The 21,720-nt window shown below is 33.6% G+C and overlaps 1 protein-coding gene across 3 annotated transcripts; it reads right to left on the reverse strand.

Annotated features, from left to right (window-relative positions):
- Nucleotides 1–9,069: 9,069 nt before the first annotated feature.
- Nucleotides 9,070–15,665, reverse strand: LOC109177210 (transcription factor GTE6). 3 transcript variants are annotated; one of them, XM_019326524.1, is made up of 9 exons: nt 15,315–15,665; nt 14,768–14,935; nt 13,667–13,882; nt 13,212–13,289; nt 11,159–11,383; nt 10,897–10,989; nt 10,641–10,699; nt 9,639–9,789; nt 9,070–9,538 (listed from the first exon to the last, which is right to left on the reverse strand). In XM_019326524.1, the coding sequence occupies exons 2-9, from the start codon at nt 14,888–14,890 to the stop codon at nt 9,329–9,331; spliced, it is 1,155 nt and encodes a 384-aa protein (XP_019182069.1). In that variant the 5' UTR covers nt 14,891–14,935; nt 15,315–15,665; the 3' UTR covers nt 9,070–9,328. The 3 variants fall into 3 exon arrangements, with proteins under 3 accessions (XP_019182069.1, XP_019182067.1, XP_019182068.1); XM_019326522.1 differs by having other exon boundaries at nt 10,897–10,995; XM_019326523.1 differs by having other exon boundaries at nt 9,329–9,538; nt 10,897–10,995; nt 14,768–14,943.
- Between the last annotated feature and the right edge of the window lie 6,055 nt (nt 15,666–21,720).

Below are 21,720 nucleotides of genomic sequence, written 5' to 3' on the forward strand. Positions count from 1 at the left end.
TATACTGGGAAATTAAGAATTTATGCATAGTGCATATATAAATTACACAGAATTTATAAAACTAATCAAATGTTGATGTTAATAATAATAATAATAATAAGAATTTTAAAGTCAGAATTATAAATTTGATATTAGGGTAATAATATATATATATATATATATATATATATATATATATATATATATATATATATATATATATATATATATATAAAATCATCCTATTTCATTTTTCCCGTCCAAACTTTTGTAGTAAAGCTTATTTGGTATGTAAATGTCAAATGGAAATTAAATAAAATCTATTAATTGGTAATATTGCATAATTAGTATTATTATGTATGGTATTATATTCTATAATATAATTGATAATATTATTGTTGAAGTATAATAAAAACCCTATGTAATAATGTAATAATAATAAAATTAAATTACAATTAAAATTAAAATAATAACAATAACAATAATAACAACAACAACTAATCAATAATAATAATAATAACAATAATAATAATAATCCAAACAAAACGATATATAAAATAAAATTAAAATTAAAAAATAAGAAGAAGACAAAAGTGAGCCACTGGCTCCTTTGTAAATAATGTGGTATCATTTTGATCTCACATTAAAATTGTCTGGAAAGATGAGCTTTTGAGCTCCTCTATATAAATTGCTCCTCTTACAAACATAATTATTTGGCCATCAATGTGGGCAAGTATTGGTAAGTCCAAAGTCTTTTTTTTTTTTTTTAAGAAGTAAAGGAAAATTAAAAATGGAAAGAAAATATTTCAATTATAATATTTTACATCATCAAATAGTAAAGGCATATTTCCAAAAATAGTAAAGGTAAATTAAAAATGAAACGAAAATATTTCATTAATAATATTCTACATCATTAAATTAAAATGGAACGAAAATTAGGTAAAAATATAACTGCATCTATATTCTAATTAACTAATTTATTGAAAATTAAAAAGAATAATTGACTAAAAATGAATCTAATATTACTAATTGACTGAAAATATAAAAGAAAATGAATATTAATAATTGACTGCAAAAGGATCCATAATTGACTAAAAAAAAATGAAATGGTCAGATCATTGCATGTTAATTAAAAATGGAATGGAAATTAGAAATTGGAGAAAAATATTTCAATACTAATATTCTACATTATCAATAGTAAATGCATATTTTAAATAATAGCAGTGGCGGAGCCAAGATTTTTTGTCAGTGGGGGCAGAACATTACAAAAAAAAAAAAAATAGTTTTAAAAAAATGAAACACTTAAAGAAGTATAATTATAAATATTTTTGGATATATAAGTAAAAAATAAAACATATCAAAACTTTATAAAAATATTTATAATAAAATATGAAACATAATTAATTTGATGAATTAATTAGAATAGAAAATAAATTATAAAGTACACATCTCATTTTATATATATGAAATTGTGTTGAAGCAATAGCCTAACAATTAATAATAAATAGTCATAAAATTTACTAGCACCACAGGATTCAAACCCTCGACCTAACAAAAGGCTAAACGCCTGCCCAGCCAACTGCACTAAACCAACACATGTTAACACTTCTGTGTTTCATTTACTAATACTTTAATTTGTTCTATATATACATATATACATACAGGATAATATAGGGGTAGGGGTAGGGGTAGGGGTAGGGGTGGGGGTGGGGGGTGGGGGGGCAGCTGCCCCCATGCTGGCTCTACCCCTGAATAATAGTAAAGGTAAATTAAAAATGGAACGGAAATATTTTAATAATAATATCTACATCATCAATTAAAAATGGAACGAAAATTAGGTAAAAAATAACACTGCATTTGATATTCTAATTCACTAATTGACTGAAAATAAAAAAAGAATAATTGGCTGAAAATGAATATGATATTACTAATTGATTGAAAATATACAAGTATAACTAATTGAGTAATATTCTACCATTATATATTTTCATCAAAGTAATCCGTCCTGATAGATTGAAGGTGTTAGTTCTAGGCGAAGATGAACAAGATTGTGTTGCCACTACCATTGTCGTCTACAAAGAGGTTTAAATATAATCGGTGATATTAAGTTTTTTTTTTTTAAAATGAAAAAATTGCTATATATCTAGACAAAAAACACATATCTTCCATACAAATGAATAAGGATAACAACTCATTTATATAACTGAGTTGTTAGAGAACGATGACTAATTTATGAAAATACTAAACAATGATAAATAAAATCTTCAAAGTTATAGCACCGCATGCTTACATCTAGACATTAGCTATTAATTTGATCAAATATTTGCACAAATTCAAGCAATGATAACATCAAAATTGCACTATATAATATTTGATGTTCTAATTTAAATAATTATATATTAATTTATATATTCTTAATATATTACAACAAATCTACTCCGTGCATTGCACGGGTGCAAATACTAGTTTATAAAAATTCGAAGTAATACATTTAATACTATTGAATATTGATTGACTAAAAATTATCTTAATTATTAAGGTAATTAATAGATATTTATCTTTAAAAAATTCAAATAAATGAATTATACATAGTAGTATGGAATCAATTAGTAGGACAATTATATTATGTAATCTAATTAATAATTTACTTTTTAAAATTATATCCTCTTTTCAATAATTATATATATATATATATATATATATATATATATATATATATATATATATATATATACTTAATGTATAATATTATTGGCATAAAATAAATTATAATTACATTAATATATAATTAATTTTTAATATTAATGGTAATTATTCTAATAATTTTCTTTCCTTCTTTCGTGTAATTATTATGATAATTTTATGGTAATGTGTTTAAATATTGGAAGAGAACAAATATTAGAATTAATATAATTAATGAAATTATTATGGTAATTGCCACAATATTTATTAATTATAATTAATATAACTATTGAAACTAAGAAATATAAGATTTCTTTCCTAAAAATATTTGTGACAATTTCATTAAATTATAATTAATAAAATATGAAATATAATTAAAGAAATGAAAGTATAAAATTAACAAAACATGAATATTTATAATTTTACATACAATTATACACTATAATAATCCCTTTCAAAAAATACACTATAATAATCATACAATATTTAAATGTTACATTTTAAATTTCTAAATGTAATTTTTTAATTATAAATCTATCAATATAAATTATAATTATTGAAATTATAATATAGAACTTTTCTATATACATATTAATAAATATTATGTGTATATACAATGTATTATACAATCATATAAGGAAATGCGTCCGATTAGAGTTTAAATTTATTCATACAAAATTTAGAATTTACATTTTTTTTTTATTTCTAAGTACAATTCTCTTAGTTAGTATTCATATTTTTAGAATTATAATATATATGAAATACAATTAGAAATAAATAAATTTAATTATGTGAATTTTTCAATAAATTTATCTAAATATGTACGTGATTAGAGATTATATTAGCCATACAAAATTTAAATTTAAATTTTGTATGTTATGAAAATAGATACTTGACCAAATATATAAAAGTCCAACTATATTATTATATTGTACATTATAATATATTTTCATTGTTTTCTATTTTTAATTTTAAATTCATAAAATAAAAAAAAATCCGTGCAACGCACGGGTAAAACACAATCGTTATACCCTGCACCACAGCGCGCGCAGCACTGTGCGTCCCCCGCCTCCCAAAACGACGTTGTTTTGGGAGGCGCGGAAGGGAGTTGACGTGATTATGTGTATTTGTTTATATCATTATGTGTATTTATTTATACAATTATGTGTATTTTTTTTATACAGTTAGGTATTGCATCAGGGCGCACAATGCAATGCGCGCCCTGGTGCATGATATAAATTGCCGGTAAAACACTATATTTTTAAAAATACAATTTGATAAATATCATAAATTAATTAGTACAATATCATTTCTGTTTATAATAATTAAAGAAAAAATAAAAAATTCAAATATGTGAACCAATAATTTCAAAATAAAATTAATACATAGTTACAAATAAATATAGCATTATTAGATGTACTTTAATTAGTTTTAATTTTCTTAATGAAATGACTTTTCTTTATCAATTTTTTATGGGAAACTAAGGGAGTGTGTGGCCCGCTGGAAAATATTTTTAAAATAAAAACACTTACTAATAAAAAATAATTTTAAAATATGTTTTAACACCTCATAACATGTGTAAATGTTATATTTTTTAAAAATACAATTTGAAAAATATCATAAATTAATTAGTATAGTATCATTTTTGTTTATAATAATTAAAGAAAAAATAAATAATTCAAATATGTGAACCAATGATTTCAAAATGAAATTAATATACAGTTACAAATAAATATAGCATGATTATATTTAATTTAATTAGTTTTAATTTCCTTAATGAAATGGCTTTTCTTTATCCATAGTGTTTGGATTGGTGGAGAATCTATAATCTATAATCTATAATATAATTAAAAACAAAATTCTATTTACTTGATTTCCCGCTCAAACAATAGTAAATAGTAAAGGTAAATTAAAAAATGAACAGAAATATTTCACAATAATTCTCTACATCATCATCAATTAAAAATGGAACAAAAATTAGGTAAATTGAAAAATAAATGAATATTAATAATTGACTGAAAATTAAAAATGAAAAAAGAAACATAAATTAGGTTAATTGGAAAAGGAAATGAATATTAATAATTGACTGAAAATAAAAAATGATCCATAATTGACTAAAATTGAAAAGAAAATTGTCAGATTATTGCATTTTAATTTTTCACAATAATATTACATAGTAGAATAAATCAAATCACAATTATATCATAAATCTTTCACAATTTTAAGCAATGGAATAGAAATTAAAAATGGAACGGAAATATTTCAATAATAATATTCTACATCATCAAGTAAAAGTAAATAAAAAATGAAAAGGAAATATTTCAATAATAATATTCTACACCATCAATAGTAAAGACATATTTTAAACAACAGTAAAGGTAAACTAAAAATGGAACGGAAATATTTCAATAAAAATATTCTACATCATCAATTAAAAATGGTTTGGATAGGTAAAAATATCACTGCATTTGATATTCTAATTGACTAATTGACTGAGAATAAAAAAGAATAATTGTCTAAAAATGAATCTGATATTACTAATTGACTGAAATTATAAAAGGAAATTAATATTAATAATTGACTACAAATAAAAAATGATCCATAATTGAAATGAAAAAATAAATTGACAGTTCATTGCATTTTAATTAAAAAATGGAACAGAAATTAAAAATTGGACGGAAATATTTCAATAATAATATTCTACATCATCAATAGTAAATGCATATTTTAAACAATAGTAAAAGTAAATTAAAAATACAAAGAAAATATTTCATTAAAAATATTCTACATCATCATTTAAAACTGGAACAGAAATTAGGTAAAAATATCAATGCATCTAATATTCTAATTGACTAATTGACTAAAAATAAAAAAGAATAATTGGCTGAAAATGAATTTGATATTACTAATTGACTGAAAATATAAAAGGATTACTAATTGACTGAAATTCTACCATTATATATTTTTACCCGAGTCACCCATCCTTTTGGACTAAAGGTGTTAGCTCTACACGAAGATAGACAAGATTGTGTTGTAACTACCAATGTTGTCTACAAAGAGGTTTCAATAGTATGTAAATACAATTTGTGATATTATGTTTTTTTAAATGGTAAAATTGCTATATATCTAGACAAAAAAAATATATTTTCCATACAAATAAATTAGGATATCAATTCATTTTTATAACTGAGTTGCTAGAGAACAAGCACATTTGACTAATTTATAAAAGTACTGAACAATGATAAATAAAATCTCCAAAGTTACAGCACCGCATGCGTACATCTACATATTAGCTACTAATTTGAGCAATTAATAACATAAAAACACATAAATGATCCAAACCATACTTTCAATTGCATTATATAATATTTGATGTTCTAATTTAAATAATTATATATCGATCCAAATATTCTTAATATATTACAACAAATCCATTCCGTGCATCGCACGGGCGCAAATACTAGTAGTCTAAAAAACAAGTTATTAATATATTGAGTATTTAATTAAGAAATAACAATTAGGCCATTAACCATTTACTATTAACTAATATAGTAAATTAGTAATCTATTAATTTCAATTTCCAAGCAATTGCAAATTAATATTATTATTACGGAGAAGATGACAAGCAAATAAGCAATTAAACATTATTAGATTACAAAATGGATATTTCACATTACTAAACATATTATAGAGAAGAAGACAAAGCACAAATGAACAATCAATAATATATGTTATTAATATTACAAAGTATAAAAACAAATAGTGAATACTAAAAATTATATTTTTTGTATTATGAGTTATGACTTATTACTAAAAAAGATTTGGCAATGTGTCAAGCGTACAACAAAGATACCATCTTCGGCAAACATATATGCATGGGCCAATTACCCAATCATATATGTTGTTAATCATTCTTTAGTTTGTAGTCTCTTGGCCACAGTTCTTGGGGTAAAATAATGAAGACACACAAGCCAATTCAATTTATACTAGCTTAGCTTCAATTCAGCCTCATGCACATGTATGTTCCCCATCTTCAACTCATTGCATCCAAATGCAAATGCAAATTAAACGACATAAACTGACTGAGAGATTGTTTAATTACTTGGGCGACTTTTCATCGACTCTTGAGTAGAAATTCTGGTAACTTAAGATTAGTTTAGCGTAAGCTTGAAACCTAATATTGAAAAAATATATATATAATATTTTTCCAGAGGATTAAAAGTTTCAAACCAAATTCCAATACCTTCAACAAGAAAATCCATTATTTATCATTTCTTGTCTCACAAGCTCTAGACATATGTCACATGTAAAATTTGAAAATCACAATGGGCTGATAAAATCGTTATTGGATCTTATTAGGGATGGCAACGGGGCGGAACAGGGTGGGGAGTATACTTCCCCCATTCTCGGTGGAGAATCAAAAATAGTCCTCATCCCGTCTCTACGGGAAATTAGGTGGGGACGGGGATTCCCTATCCCCGATCAACTCTTAGTCAAAATCTTAAATTAGTGTAATTTTTAATTTTAAAAATTAAAAACCTAAGTCTTAATTTAATATATATATATATATATATATATATATATATATATATATATATATATATATATGTATATATATATATATATATGTATATATATATATGTATATATATATATATATTTATTTATTTATTTATTTATTTATTTTTAATTATAATAACTATATGGGGACGGGACGGGACGGGGAAGAGTATTCCCGTCCTCGACGGGAATTACATACATTTTCCGTCGTCGTCCCCGTTCCTCAAAAAATTTTCCTATCCCCATTCCTGTCAGGGCGGGGATCGGTCGAAGATCTCAATCGGGGATGGAGCAAATTGTCATCTCTAGATTTTATTTTGAGATTGATTATTAGGTCAATCTTTTTAATTGGCCATGATAATTTATTGGATTGAAATAATTGAGTTGGTTTGATTAGTCCAAATAAGCTTGATTTTTTTGTTATTAAATTAATTAGTAAATCAAGGCACAATTGTGATATATGAGGCAATATAATTGTTATACCATGGATCAGGGTTCATATTGCATTGTGAACTCTAGTAAAAAAATTATGTGTCTGCAGTTGACACATTATGTAACTACAATTAACAAATTGTTTTTACATGTAAACAAATTGAAGACACATAATATGGTCATTACAGATATATAACATGATAATTACAACACAAATTGTTAACTGCAAGTATAGAATATGTTAACTGCAAACACATAGGATGTTGGTTAACATGTTGTGTCTGCAGTTAACATATTTTATACATGCAGTTAAAAATTCATGTGTCTGTAGTTATCATGTTATGTGTTTGTAATTACCATGTGGTGTCAGGTGTGCCTTCAATTTGTTTACAAGTATATAATAATATAAACACTTAACTGCAGTTATAGAATGTGTCAACTATAGGTATAGAATCTAAATGTTATTTTTGGACCCTAGTCCAAAATGCAAGGTAGACCCTAGTCCATGTTATAATTTGCCTATATGAAAGGCAAATTATGTTGTGCACGGAATTGAATTAGATTCATAATTTCTATACTATAGATTTATAATTATTAAACTCTATATTCACAATTACAAAACTCTATGTTCATATTCCCAATTGTTGAACTCTGTATTTACAAATCACAGAACTATATGTTCATAATTTGATAATTATACAGTTTAAAAATTATGAATCTATAGTACAGAAATTATGAATTTACATTATAGAAATTATTGAATCCAATTCCGTGTGCACCTTGCATGGTGCACACGGTTGCACAGCATAATACTCCTATATGAGAATGTTTGGCTTTTATTGAGTAGTTAGCTTTGGATTTGGCTAATTATAGTATGGACCATGGTCCATATTATAATGTAGATCACATATAAATGTTCATTTTTAGTATATTTAATGTTCCCTTTTTATTTTTTTGAAAAAAAAAAATGTTCCCTTTTTATAGTATACCTAAAAATAACATTTTAGTACGAGAAAAAAAAAACATTCAATGCACTAAAAATGAACATTTGATACTTTAATAATAAACCTTATATCAATAATTCATCTTGTAAAGTGAACCTTGACCCAAGTATAATAATTGGTAATAATAGAAGTTGAACATTTTATGCATTTCAAATATACTCCGTAATAAATAGTATAATACCAAATATTTATTAAATTAAATTTTAAATTAAATTAAATTAAATTTTTAATAAATTGTTTTACTGGAACACCATCACGTGCACTTAAAATTGAGATCGTAAATGCATTTTCAATTTTACTCTATAAAGCATCTTAAACAGTTAAAGATTTTGCATAGTTTTTTGTCACATCATATATATCATTGATAATATACTCATAATAGTAAGTGATTTTTTACATTTCTTTTTTCTTGTTTTTTCTCTCCCCTTTTATCTAATTGGCACGTGGTGAAATATAACTTCCACTAAGAATACTTGTCATTTTCTCTTAAAATTGCAGTAGAGTCGGTTAAAATTTTTGGCTTCACTAAAACTAGCCACAGGGAATCTGTTCAGAAGTTTATGCTTTGGCACTTCAGAAACATAACAAATTCCCTCCTCACTTAGGTCACCAGCCTGCCTTTTGTTTCCACCCAATAGTCTACATGAAGAGAATCCCTCAATCCAACAACCTTAAGAAGCTGGCTTCTTGTTTCGCCTTTTTGTACACTTGGCAAGAGCATCACAGATCTCCGCTTTACGCTTGGGAGGGGCGATATTGTTAGGGTTGGTGGCGGCATTCATATCAGTTGCATCATTTTTCTCGCCTTTGCTTGGACTCTTGCACTCAACTTCTAACGCATCCTTCACAAAGAACTTTAGCCTCCACAATGTTGATTCACTCTAGAGGCCGAAGAAAAAAATAATAACCCGTCTAAGTTTCCTTCAAGCCCAAGATAATTTACAAAGGAAAGGTGGTTTAGTTCTGAATTCTGATACTGACCTGTGTATCCATGTCAAGGTCTATGTTTAAAGATGAGGTTGAGATGCTCGGATCGTCTTGAGCTACTATCTCAAGTGCCTTGGTAAGGTCTTCAGGGGACAATTTAGAGAGAGCCACGCCAAGTTTCCTCTTGTCCAAATTTGACATTTTTCTACAAAAATTATCTCGGAGTACACATTAGTTGCCATAACGAATAAATGAAGTGATCTTGTCTGCACTATTAGCCACAGTTGTAATACAACATACTACACCCAAAAAAACACTTCCCAAGTAAATTTATTTGATTTGCGAGACCAAAGAACTTCTTTGTAAACATGATGGCACATGCATAATGATCATGGAACCAGGCTAATGTAAAGGGTTGAAGGAATAAATAGACCTAGCAAAAGATAGGTAAACACTAGACACTTGGCATTGTGACAAAACTGAAACCAGTACAAGGTTGCCTATAGCTAACTAACTTCAGGTAGGTGCATATTATTTGTAACCAAGGCCATCCAGTGTCTTGCATCGGCCTATGACTAGAGGCTGAAAGCAGAATAGAAAACATTGAAGTTTTTAACAAAGAGAATTGTGTAATTAAGAATACAAATGCAGGCCGATCATACGATCAAAGAAGAAAAAAGTAAAACAGAAAGTTGTGCATTGATTCTGAAAAAAAAGTCAAGCACATAATAGCTACAAATCTACAAACAGAAGTGCTTAACTTTATATTCATATTCGAGTGCCTACTACTATTTATTCAGTCATTTTTCTAGCTAATTGTTGTGAAAAAAACTAATAGTGTTCAAGTTTTTAGAGAAAACTTGGTGACTGAGTGTTAGGAAAGGTGAACCAAAATTCATTTGCAGCACCAGAAAAATGTCAAGTGAATGCTTAACAGTCTATCATATTAGAGCAACAGAAAAATGTTGGAGGACTGAGGAAGTTCAAGACAATTAAAGATCAAACCAAAGAACAATGGTAAGAAATTTCAAATAGCAATTAAGAGTAAAAACACACCTGCATCTTTTAACAACTATCCCTCTAAGTTCATCCAAGCGCATATCAACTTCGCATAGCTGTAAAGCATGTATCTCAAGTTATTCAAACTCCCAATCATATCTTAAATCACATTCCAAGAATTGCATGGAGGCACTATTAATAACAAATAGTAGTTTAAGAGGAGCAATCCAATGCCCAAAGCTACAATAAACTTGTACATAAATTGCTTTCCCTTCACTAAATCTATCTATGAAACTAAGAGTTTAGCTAATACCTCATTGTGTAAACCCCTAGCCATTTTTGCATGAGAAGCCTCCTGAGCAAGCTGCATTCTTAATTTAGCTTCTTTTTCCTCCTCTTCTCGTCTCTTTTCCTTGAAAGATTATAAGTAATAAGTGCAAAACATTTTGCAGGTTTATTTCCAGATGGAATTCCACATGTAATTCAGCCAAAGCCTAAAGCATTGTGGTTGCTACCAAAAGAGAGAAGGGGCTGGGGGGGGAGCATTGCTTAAGTATCTCTAACACTTCGGTTACCTCCTCAGAAACTTTTGGCAAAAATTGTAACCATTTCTCCTCAAACTTTTCCAGCAATGCTTTGGCCATTGCATGAACATCACTTTTTTCGTCATTGTATTTCATTGCATTTTGGAACACCAGTGTCACATCAGCATAAATTTCGCGGACATGCTTATACCCAGTACCATCCTTGACTTCCATTTGGTTTTTTATTGTACTGAAATCCATTGGCCTCTTAATAATCTGATAGAATCATAAGTAATTGCATTAATTCAAGCAAGCCACATTTGGAATATCATAGAGAATGTTAACGATCCAACCACAAATTTGGCAAAATAGATTATCTCCTACACAGCTCTCATTTTCTTTTCACATACTTCTATTTTTTTTTTTAATATTGGGTTTTGGGGAGCTGTGCAAAGACAGATGCATACATTGGCATCTGGTAATAATCAGATATGTGCACAGAGCCTCATCGTCTGCTTTGCAGAGAGGCACCCTAAACCTTGAAGTCACAGACTCATGGTCGAGCAACCAGAATATACAATCAATATTTTATTGACATAGCACACAATAAAGAGAGAAACTAAGAAGTGAGAACATTGTCTAAGTGAGAAGTGCAAACGAATGCTAGCCATCGATGTATGAGATCAAATAGCTAATAAATAAGGGGAAAGGGGGAAAAACGCAGTGGCATTTTCATAACTATTACAAATTTTTTTATGCGCGCTGAGAAAAGCTTGTGAGTGTATCTGTCAAAATCTGTGAAAGTAGATTTAAGTTGAGTGCACTGTTAGTTATTAGGAGATGCACTCTCAGGTTTTCCCTAGTGCACATACAAAGTTTGTAATAATTACAAAAATGTCATCACATTTTTCCCCTTTTCTCCTTATTTTCCAGCCGTTAGATCTCCCAACATCGATGGAAGCGATTTGTCCGCACTTCTCACCTGAGGCAATGTTCTTACTTGATCTTTAATATATATATATATATATATATATATATATATATATATATATATATATAGTTGCTTTTTTTACAATGTTCTACAATTACATTTAAGATATTTTCCCCTACTGGAAGGAAGTAGTGTCTTGCGAGCTCATTACAATTCAACTTGCCAAGAAAAATGGGGAAATAAATTTAGGAGTAATGAATTAAGCATTTAAGCATATGAGTGAATGAGAAAATACTACCAGTCTACTACAATTTAGAAAAAGAAAAGTTCCAAAACATTTTCTTAAGATAGATGACAAATGTATGAAATAATTTCTAATGCCCAATAAAACAAATTTTACAGGAAAAGTTGTGGAGTTGAATTTCTAAACGAAACCCCATTCCTCAAAGGAACAAGATGTATTTGGTTTCATGATTGTCTTGGTTGTAATTTGAGTTCTATAACATGTACTCCTGTTTTAGATGTATTTGGTTTCTTTATACTCTCTATTATGGATGCATGGCAAGAAAATATATTCCTTGGAGGGATCCTCAGCATTTTCCTTTTAATTCATTACTTTATTACTTTGAGGCTAGGTGAAGACAAACAAGCTATCATGTAACATATAGTATGTGAATATTAGATTTTACATTTTAAGTGCTGCTTTTAAGTATTGTTTTTTATATATCAAAATAATTAAGTCTTATTACGTTGACCGAAACAGATCTTTTTGAAGTTTAGAATAATACTAGATCTAAAAATCACTTAGAAGTGACATATTATTACTATTGTATATTAGAAACATTAGTATTTATATGTAAATACTACTTATCCTCTACAATCTACAAAGTAATCTACAATTTTAGTATGCAGGTTTGTGGATCAAAGAATGATGTGGATTTTAGAATTTCAAAAGATCCAAATATGGCAAATATTACATTTCAAAGCCTCATAGGTTGGAGTTAATCATTACATTTTTGGAATTGTTTCAAAATATTTAGGCTTGACTAGGTTTTAATCTATTTATTGTAAATTTTATTGGGTACAAATCCATGCACCCTGAAAGCATTTCATACCAATATATACATAATGAATACAGAAATATGTAAATGAAGATCAAAGATGTTTTCTTACCTCATAATAGTCATCCAACCCAAGCCCTTCAACATCGACTGGCTGCATAAAGGGCCATGCCCATTTGTGTTGTGTGATCTAAATCATTGAAAAGGACACATTATTTTAACTGAATTGTTGAGATTTGAGAACATCTAAAACATCATTGACACCTAAGAAGCACTTTGATCCAAGGATCTAAGTAAAGGGAAATTCAGAAACTGCAACTTCTAGCTTATTCTAATTTCTGAGCCCATACATTACAAAGGTATTGTCTTGGGTGCATAGTTTGTGACCTGCAACCAACAAACATTTTCCTGCTTCCAATAATTCATTTCATTGTTGAAATATTCTAGATATCCAAAGTAAAGAACACTAATAATTGGAAGGTTAAATCAACAGGCATATCTTTTTCCTTTGGATGCAAACTCCACGACAAAAAAGAAAAGAAGAGAATTGCAAGTATCGGCAACTACCTGGCGAAATATCGTGCCAAATTGGCGCATAAGCTCATGCATTCTCTTCGCTGCAGCAGCCTCCCTACGAGATGCTTCTTGCTGTAGCCTCTTAACACTAGGGATATGTTTATCCATATCTTTGTCCTTCCCAGTTGATGTGCTCTTCGAGGAATTTGGTAGCTTCGTGATTGTGTTCAAGTAAAATTTCTCGACATCCTTAACTCTTTGCTCAAGCTGAAATTTAAGACTTGTAGCAGTTATTCCAGTTAATATAGGATGAGAAGCGTATACAGAAGAGGCAAAATTTAGAAAACTGAAGCAAGCATGAATGGCCTTTGCCCTAACTGGCCAAAATGTGGTCCTAGTGATATTCCCCCATCCTCTTATGATGTTCCAATAGAAAGATATGTATTAAGTGCATAAATAAAAATAGAAAATAGAAAATAAATAAATAAATAAATAAGGACCTATAGTACTACTGTACTAGTATAAACTCATTCCCATTTGTTCTTGTAGTGTTCTTATGCTGTAAAGATAGGACCACCAATTTTGATATTTATTCTAAATTTTCATAATTGCTCTTACTTCAAGTGATTCCTTTATAATTAAATACTGAACCCTTTGGTCACAAAACATAGGTAAAAGTCCTGTTCAACATGCTGTTTGTGCTCCACTTTTAGTTACAAAGCTACATACTGGAAAGCTTATATTAAAAGATTGGTTTCCTTTAGTTCTTTTTATATGCCAGGCAATGGAACTGTTCAAGGACAGAGCTTTAGAATCTGAATTTTAAGCATGACTACTACTATTAGTAAGCAAAATTATTGTCAAGATTCAGAGTACATTCTTGGTATCAACAAGTACTTGTACTAATTCCTGTGATTTTACAAATATCATTTTTTGGCACGAAGATTATACTACATATCATAATTCATAAATAGCAGATTTGATTGCCTTCAATTGGGTTTAAGTTAATGAGCTCACTGCTAAGTTGCTAAGCATTGCAACTTCCCCTTCTCCAACCTCCCCACCTCTTCCCAACATGAAAGCTCATGTGTTCAAGCAAATAAAGAAAGGAAAGGAAGTATGCTTCCAATTGAAGAAAATAATAGCACTCACATTATCAACTTTAGTGGATAGTTCATTAATACTGCATCGAAAATCATCCATCTCAGGATTAGTTTCAACCTTTCTGGGCTCATGCTGCGAACTGTCCAAATTGGATGCATTCATAGCTACCATCTCATATGCAAACAATACGCTACAAAGTAGGGAAGCGAGCAATCACTGCAGCAAAGCCAATGGCAAATTACAAAGTTACAATTCAAGACAAAGGAATGTAGAAAACCAGATTCATAGCTGCAAGTGCATAATACAATATCATGATGGATAAATGCAAATAGGTCTGCTAAACATCAAACACAATCTCAATAAATAAATAACAATTTCCAATAGCAACATAATTCAATTGAGAATCCAAATTACCATGTTCCATTTCTGGATCAATAAGAACACCAAACCATCAATGGTGATCTCCTAAACCTATTTATTCATTTATAAAACGAGGAACTAGGGTTCATCAAATTGCTATGTATACACACATATGTAAGCAGTAAATTAATATTTCTATCAAATGGAAACAGGACAGAGGTGGAGCGGCGCATACCACCGGAATGCTTAGTTGGCAATGGGGTGGGCAAAAAGGTTGACCTGAAAAGTAGAGAGGCGGTGGTAGAGGGAGGCGGCGGGCAAATCACGGTGCAGAAAGCGGTGGAAACTGGAAACCGGGAAGGCCTGCTACTTTTCGCTGCGGCAGAACTCTTTCTCACTCCGCTCTAAAGTGGCTAATCCAATGTCAAAATTAACGGTTTGGGAATCATTGATTCATTGATGCCTTAGATGATGATGATGATGATGATGATGAAGATGATGATACACTGGAGTTTATGTAGCATAGAACCCAGAATCGGGAAAGCAGAGACAGGGAATAGGAAACGGCCCGACCTATGCTGACAAACAATTTGTTCCCAAGATTAAAATTAGGCTAAATGTTATTCATGTCGCATCATGATCTTTAATAAATGTTATTTTGTGTCATAAATCATTTTTTTTTCCGCTTAACATTTTTTGTAGGTTTTCCGATAAAGAGTATGACATGGCGCAAGTTTTAGGTTCTTTTGACTTATTTGTTAGTGACGTGGCTTTAATTAAATGATATGGGGTCCATGTAAGCTTAATTAAATAAATAAATAAATAATAATAATAATAATAATAATAATAATAGGGATGAAGTTGGCGTGGCTGTATTCCAGAGCTCTGAGGACGTCAGAATCGAGGTCGATTCTCCATAGCTTCTCGACGTCGTCGACGACGATGAGGTCGGAATCGAAGTAGATAATGCGGGTGACTGTGGCGAGGAGGAGATCGACGAGGTAGATGCCCGCGTAATTGAGAGTCTGGTCAAGCGCGCAGCGGATGGAGGCGAACGAGGGCAGGTTTAAAGCCGTAGAGCCGGAAATTAAGGTACGGGAAAGTGGTGACAATGGTGGCATTCACGTCCCGGAAGTGTCGGTGGACGGTGAGGAAGTGGAAGAACATGTTTTTCGAGCATCCGGCATGCTGTAGGACGGAGAGAACGCCGGCGATAGAAGTGTGGCTGTTGGAAACTAGTATCTTTAAGAAAGGATCGATCGGAGCTTTTCTGCATTTGGATCATTTTCACTTGGTTCTGGGCAAGAAATAGCAGGGGGTGTTTCTTCTCGGGGAGGTCTTCGGCATCCCCAGCCTAGGCGTCGTTGTCCCCTCATGCTCGGAGGTTCAAATATAATTTCTTGTGTAGAATTCAATTTTCACTTTTCACTTTTCCTTTGCATAGTGGGAGTGGCCTTCACACACACACACACACATATGGCTTTCTTGCATCCTAATCCTAATTATTATATTATAGATTCATGTTATATATATTGATTATGTTCTGTTTTGCATGCAAAGTTGGGTGAATAAATATGCATGTATTGTTGAGGATCACAAAGGAAAGAAGAGACGTAATGTATATTGAATGAATGACAAAATCAGTTTTCAGCTTTACAGGGCTACTCGTTATATCTGCTATACATTTAGTGAAAGCGGGAAAGGAAAATAAGCTAACCAACAGAGCTAACTAACTGGAAATTTCGCCTGCTCCGTGAAAGCTCCTGCGGCTAGTTAGAAGAGGAGGAGGAAGACGGTGGCTAGGAGATGGTGTTGAGATGCCATTGTGATGCAATCATCCATGGGTAACCAGTAGGAAATTCCACCATAGGAAATTCTCGTCTCCATAGGAAATTCCGCCACACAAAGCTATGACCAAGGTGCTAGAAGTAAAAAGAAAAAAAAAAGAAAAAAGAAAAAAAAAATCCATGTCAGCATTTTATTACCTGCAACTTGTAGGTAACCTACAAAAAGTGCTAGGCGAAAAAAAAAATTGGTTTATGGCTCGAAATAACACTTATTAAAATTTTAATTAGCATTTAGCAACTATGGCATTCAATTTGATTTAAATTTTAATTCAAATATGTAACCCACACAAATAAAGACGGTTATTCTGGAAGATCATAACTTCGAAAAGCAAGTCTTAACCCAAAGATCATTAGTCTAACAATATATCTTTGAGGCAATTTCACCTAGTCTACCCTAGTAGATTTTTATCTCGGATCTTAAAGTTAGGAAAAAATTCAAAAAATTAAGAAAAATTGGCAAAATCTTAGCTTTATGTGTTGTCAATTTTCAAACGAACATTTAACTACACACGGATTCAATATTTACAAGCTCATTTTTAGAACTTGATATGCACTCCCACGTGCGAGAGAGAATCTCTATATTATACAATTTAAATTATTTAAAAAGTTAAATTGCATTTATACTAGTGCAAACACATGTCTTGCCTATGTGCGGCAAAGACTACTTAAAAGCCTTCTCAAATTCCATTTTATCTAACTCAATGGGTAAATTTTAAGAATCAATTTCTTATTCACTCATTATCTATTTTGAGCTAGTGTATAATATATCGAATTAAACATATAATTTATGAGAACCTGAATCTACTTTGACCGGACCAAAAATGATAGTAGACTCAACTCAAAACATTGCCTCAAAATGACCACATAAAATGACCAATTTCTTTACGCCCAGGTGGGCGGCCAAACGGATGCCTTGCAAGACCCCCCACGCTTCTGCTTCCTCCACCTGGCAGCGTCCGATGTTATGAGTGAAACCACCGCACCAGTCACCCTCAGAGTTCCTTATGACACCACCGCACCCCGCCGCTCCGTTTCCTTTGAGGCAGCCGTCGGAGTTGAGCTTATACCATCCTTCCGGAGGTTTCTCCCAAGCTATCGCAGTCTCGACCGCCTGAATGACAGCCCGCCCTTGGAAGTTGCACTTCGCAAAAGCCTCACGCACTTCCAGTTCATATTTTCGCACCCAGGCGTACTTGCATGTCGCTGGCATCACTTCATTGCGAAAGACTTCGTCGTTCCTCCATCGCCAGAGCCACCAAAGCCGGATCCCAAAACGTTCAGGCCATCCCTCTTCGAAACCCCTTGTCGCCTCTCCCCGCAGATTCACGCTGAACCAATCCGCCCAGCTTAGATTTCGTAAACTGTCAGCTGCTCGTCTCGGCAAGTCCGATTCCCAGATGTGAGCCGCTATTCCGCACCCTCTAAACAAATGGGATAGATCTTCCACGTTACCTGCACAACGAACACACCTTGCATCAGTAGTAAGTTTACGTCGCGCCCGCTCAGCATTAGTAAGAATTCGTTCATGCTTCACGAGCCAGAGAAAAAAACAAATTCTCCCTGGTAGTCTCAGATTCCATATGTCACGCCATTCTCTGTCTTGTTGTCCCCTCGTGTTCACCGTGATGGCTTCATAGGCTGACTTCACAGTGAACTTTCCATGCGCGTCTGGTCCCCAACCTGCTACGTCCTCCAGGCTCTCCTCTGTGAGCATGAAACTAGCTAGTCTTTCTTTGATCTCCTGTGGCAGCGTGAGTTCCAGTTTCTCCCAAATCCACCCTCTAGTTCGGTCCCAATAATCTGCTACCGGTGCGTAGAGGTCTGGGAGGCTCAGCGGTGAAAGCATCAGGTTATACAACGGTTGCGGTGTTAGCCAAGGGTCCATCCAGAACTGCGTTGATTTCCCGTTGCGTACCACATGCGTCAGCCCTTTCTCCAGTTGGGGCCATGCAGCAGAAATTCCACGCCAAACATTTGATACCTTCCTCCGTCCCACGGAGGTAGACGTAGGATCGCCTTGCCGGCGATATTTGGTGTTCAACACTTTGGCCCAAAGGTTATCCGGTTCAGTCTGGAGCCTCCATCCCAATTTCATCAAAAAAGCTATGTTCGTCTCATGCATCTGCCTTATACCCAGCCCACCCGTCTCCTTAGAAGACGTCACAACTTGCCAGTTTGTGAGGCTTAAATTCTGATTGCCCGCGCTCGACGTTCCCCATATGAAACGCCTTGTTCTTTTCTCTAGCTCCAAGCACAAGCTTTTAGGAAGATAAACCGTCTGCATGGTGTAGACGGGGATCGCATTAAGGACCGATCTAGCAAGCACTAAACGCCCTGCCATAGACAGCATTTTTGCTTTCCATCTTTCTAGCCTTGCCGCAACTCTATCAAAGAGCCCAGAAAAAAGTATTGCATGTCACCCGTCCATGAAGTGACGGTACACCCAGATAGCGGCCTAGGTCCGTAGTTTGCACTACGCCTAACCTGGCCGCTATGTTCTTGGCAAGCAACGGGTCCGTGTTTCGTGAAAAAAAGACCTGCGATTTTTCCAGACTTATCTTTTGTCCAGAAGCCCTGCAGAAGCTGTCCAAACATGCCTTGATGACATCCACTTGCTCTAGAGAGGCCTCCGAGAAAAGCACCATATCATCTGCAAAACACAAGTGAGAAAGGTTAGGTCCAGTTCTATCTAGTTTAATACCGCGCCAATACCCGTTCTCCACTGCCTCGGCGATGAGCTGACTGAGACACTCTATGCACAGCACGAAAATGGTCGGGGACATTGCATCCCCCTGGCGAATACCCCTTTCAGGTACGAATGGGGCGAGGCGTTCACCATTCCAAGAAATAGAAAGTCTGGCGGTCCAGATGCATGTCATTATGATGCGGATCCAATCCTCTCGAAAACCGGCTCGGCCGAGGGTATCTTGAATAAAATCCCAGGACAACCAATCATAAGCTTTTTCAAGATCAAGTTTAATCGTCATAAAACCCGTAGCCCCTTTCTTTTCACGCATCGAGTGCATCACTTCCTGGTAAATAACCACATTATCCGTGATTTATCTTCCCGGGACAAAAGAGCTTTGGTACGGCCCCACGATCTTCGGTAGAATAGACTTTAGCCTGTTGGTGATAGTCTTTGTGAGAATTTTATACCCAACGTTGCATAGGCTAATGGGCCTAAACTGTTTAATAGTTTCCAGGACAGCTACTTTAGGAATAAGGACCACTAGAGTATCATTTAGTCCCTCTGGCAGATGGCCTGATTCCAGAGCATCCTTAACCACTTTGAACACGCTATCTCCTGTTACTGTCCACGTGTGCTGATAGAACGCCGCGGGGAAATCGTCCGGACCTGGTGCTTTATAAGGCTTCATGTTCCTGAGGGCGTTGTGCACTTCCTCTTTGGTGACTTGTCTATTGAACACCCGCCAGTCTAAGCTTGAAATCTGCGGGAAAGCGGATCCTAAGGCGTTAGCGCCACCTGCCTGACAATCATCCGAGAAAAGGGTCGAATAGAACTTCTGGATATGATCTTTGAGCAAATTTGTATCGGTGATCCAAACCCCCTGGTTGTCCATAAGCCGTGATATTGCATTCCTCGACTTACGAACTGTGGCAGCAGCATGGTAATAGGCAGTATTCCTGTCCCCCGAGGTAATCCAGTCCTCACGCGAGCGTTGGAACCACATCATCTCTTCTTGGAGCAGGGTGTCTTCTAAAAGGGCGCTTAGCTTGCGTTGGAGCTTCGCCAACCCTCCATGAAAAGTGTGCTCAAGTCTGCTTTGGATACCCCCCAGCCTGGCCTGCAGGATACGCTTACATCTGTTAATGTTACCAAAAACTGTCTTGTTCCACTCCGACAGGGACCCTGCCAAGTCTTGAATGTTGGTCTGGAAACTCTTCCCGTTGCTCCACGCCTGGGCCACCACCTGGTGCACATCCGGGTGCGTTAGCCATGCTGCCTGAAATAAAAAAACGAGAAGGTGTTAGACTTCTACGATCCCCTTCCACACGGATTAACACCGGTGCGTGGTCTGACGCAAAACGCGGCAAATGCGTGACACAAGCCTCCGGGAACCTCAGGCGCCAACTTGTGTTGCACAAAGCTCGGTCGAGACGTGCCCCTTTGATGTGGTCAGTGGGCCCATCTTTGACCCAGGTAAGCTTAGGACCCGAGTACCCCATATCAATAAGCCCCTCCTCGTGAATCCAGTTCACAAAGTCCGAACTACGTTGACTGGAAAAGGATGTGTAATTCATGGTTTCCTCTCTATTGGTCACGGCATTAAAATCGCCCGCCACCAGCCATAGCCCTGAAATGTTCCTGACCGCTTGCTTAAGCTCCTTCCAGAGCCGGCGTCGCAGATGGTGCGCCGGGCTACCATATACCGACGCAAAAAACCAAGGTGGTTGTCCCGCTTTCGCGACCTGTAAAAGGACAAACTGGGGATGGGTAAACATCACGTTAACATTAACCGAGTCGTTCCAGAACACCCATATGCCACCACTAAACCCGATGGCCTCCACCCGTAACCAGTTGGCGAAACCCAACTTGGTGCAGATGGAATTGGCTTGAGAGCCAGAAACCTTTGGCTCAAAAAGCCCCATGAAACAAGGTTTATGTACCTTGATCATGTCTTTTAGGGCACGGTGGACACGAATACCGCCCGCCCCTTGACAATTCCAGAGTAAGCAATCCATAAAAACCAAAACAAAAAGGAAAAGAGAACAGAGAACAACACCCAAAACAAAAAACGCAAGCAAAGGACAAAAACCAAAAACGACAAAACC

The sequence above is a fragment of the Ipomoea nil genome, unplaced genomic scaffold (assembly GCF_001879475.1).
Source record: "Ipomoea nil cultivar Tokyo-kokei standard unplaced genomic scaffold, Asagao_1.1 scaffold0804, whole genome shotgun sequence".
In the NCBI taxonomy this organism is placed as follows: domain Eukaryota; kingdom Viridiplantae; phylum Streptophyta; class Magnoliopsida; order Solanales; family Convolvulaceae; genus Ipomoea; species Ipomoea nil.

Excerpts from the sequence above, each read along its gene's own strand:
- LOC109177210 (XM_019326522.1), bottom strand. The coding sequence starts at position 14,890 with ATGGTAGCTATGAATGCATCCAATTTGGACAGTTCGCAGCATGAGCCC. Across the intron at positions 10,996-11,158 it reads TGCCAAAAGTTTCTGAGGAG|GAAAAGAGACGAGAAGAGGA; the intron begins GTAACCGAAGTG and ends TAATCTTTCAAG. Across the intron at positions 9,539-9,638 it reads ACCTTGACATGGATACACAG|AGTGAATCAACATTGTGGAG; the intron begins GTCAGTATCAGA and ends TTCGGCCTCTAG.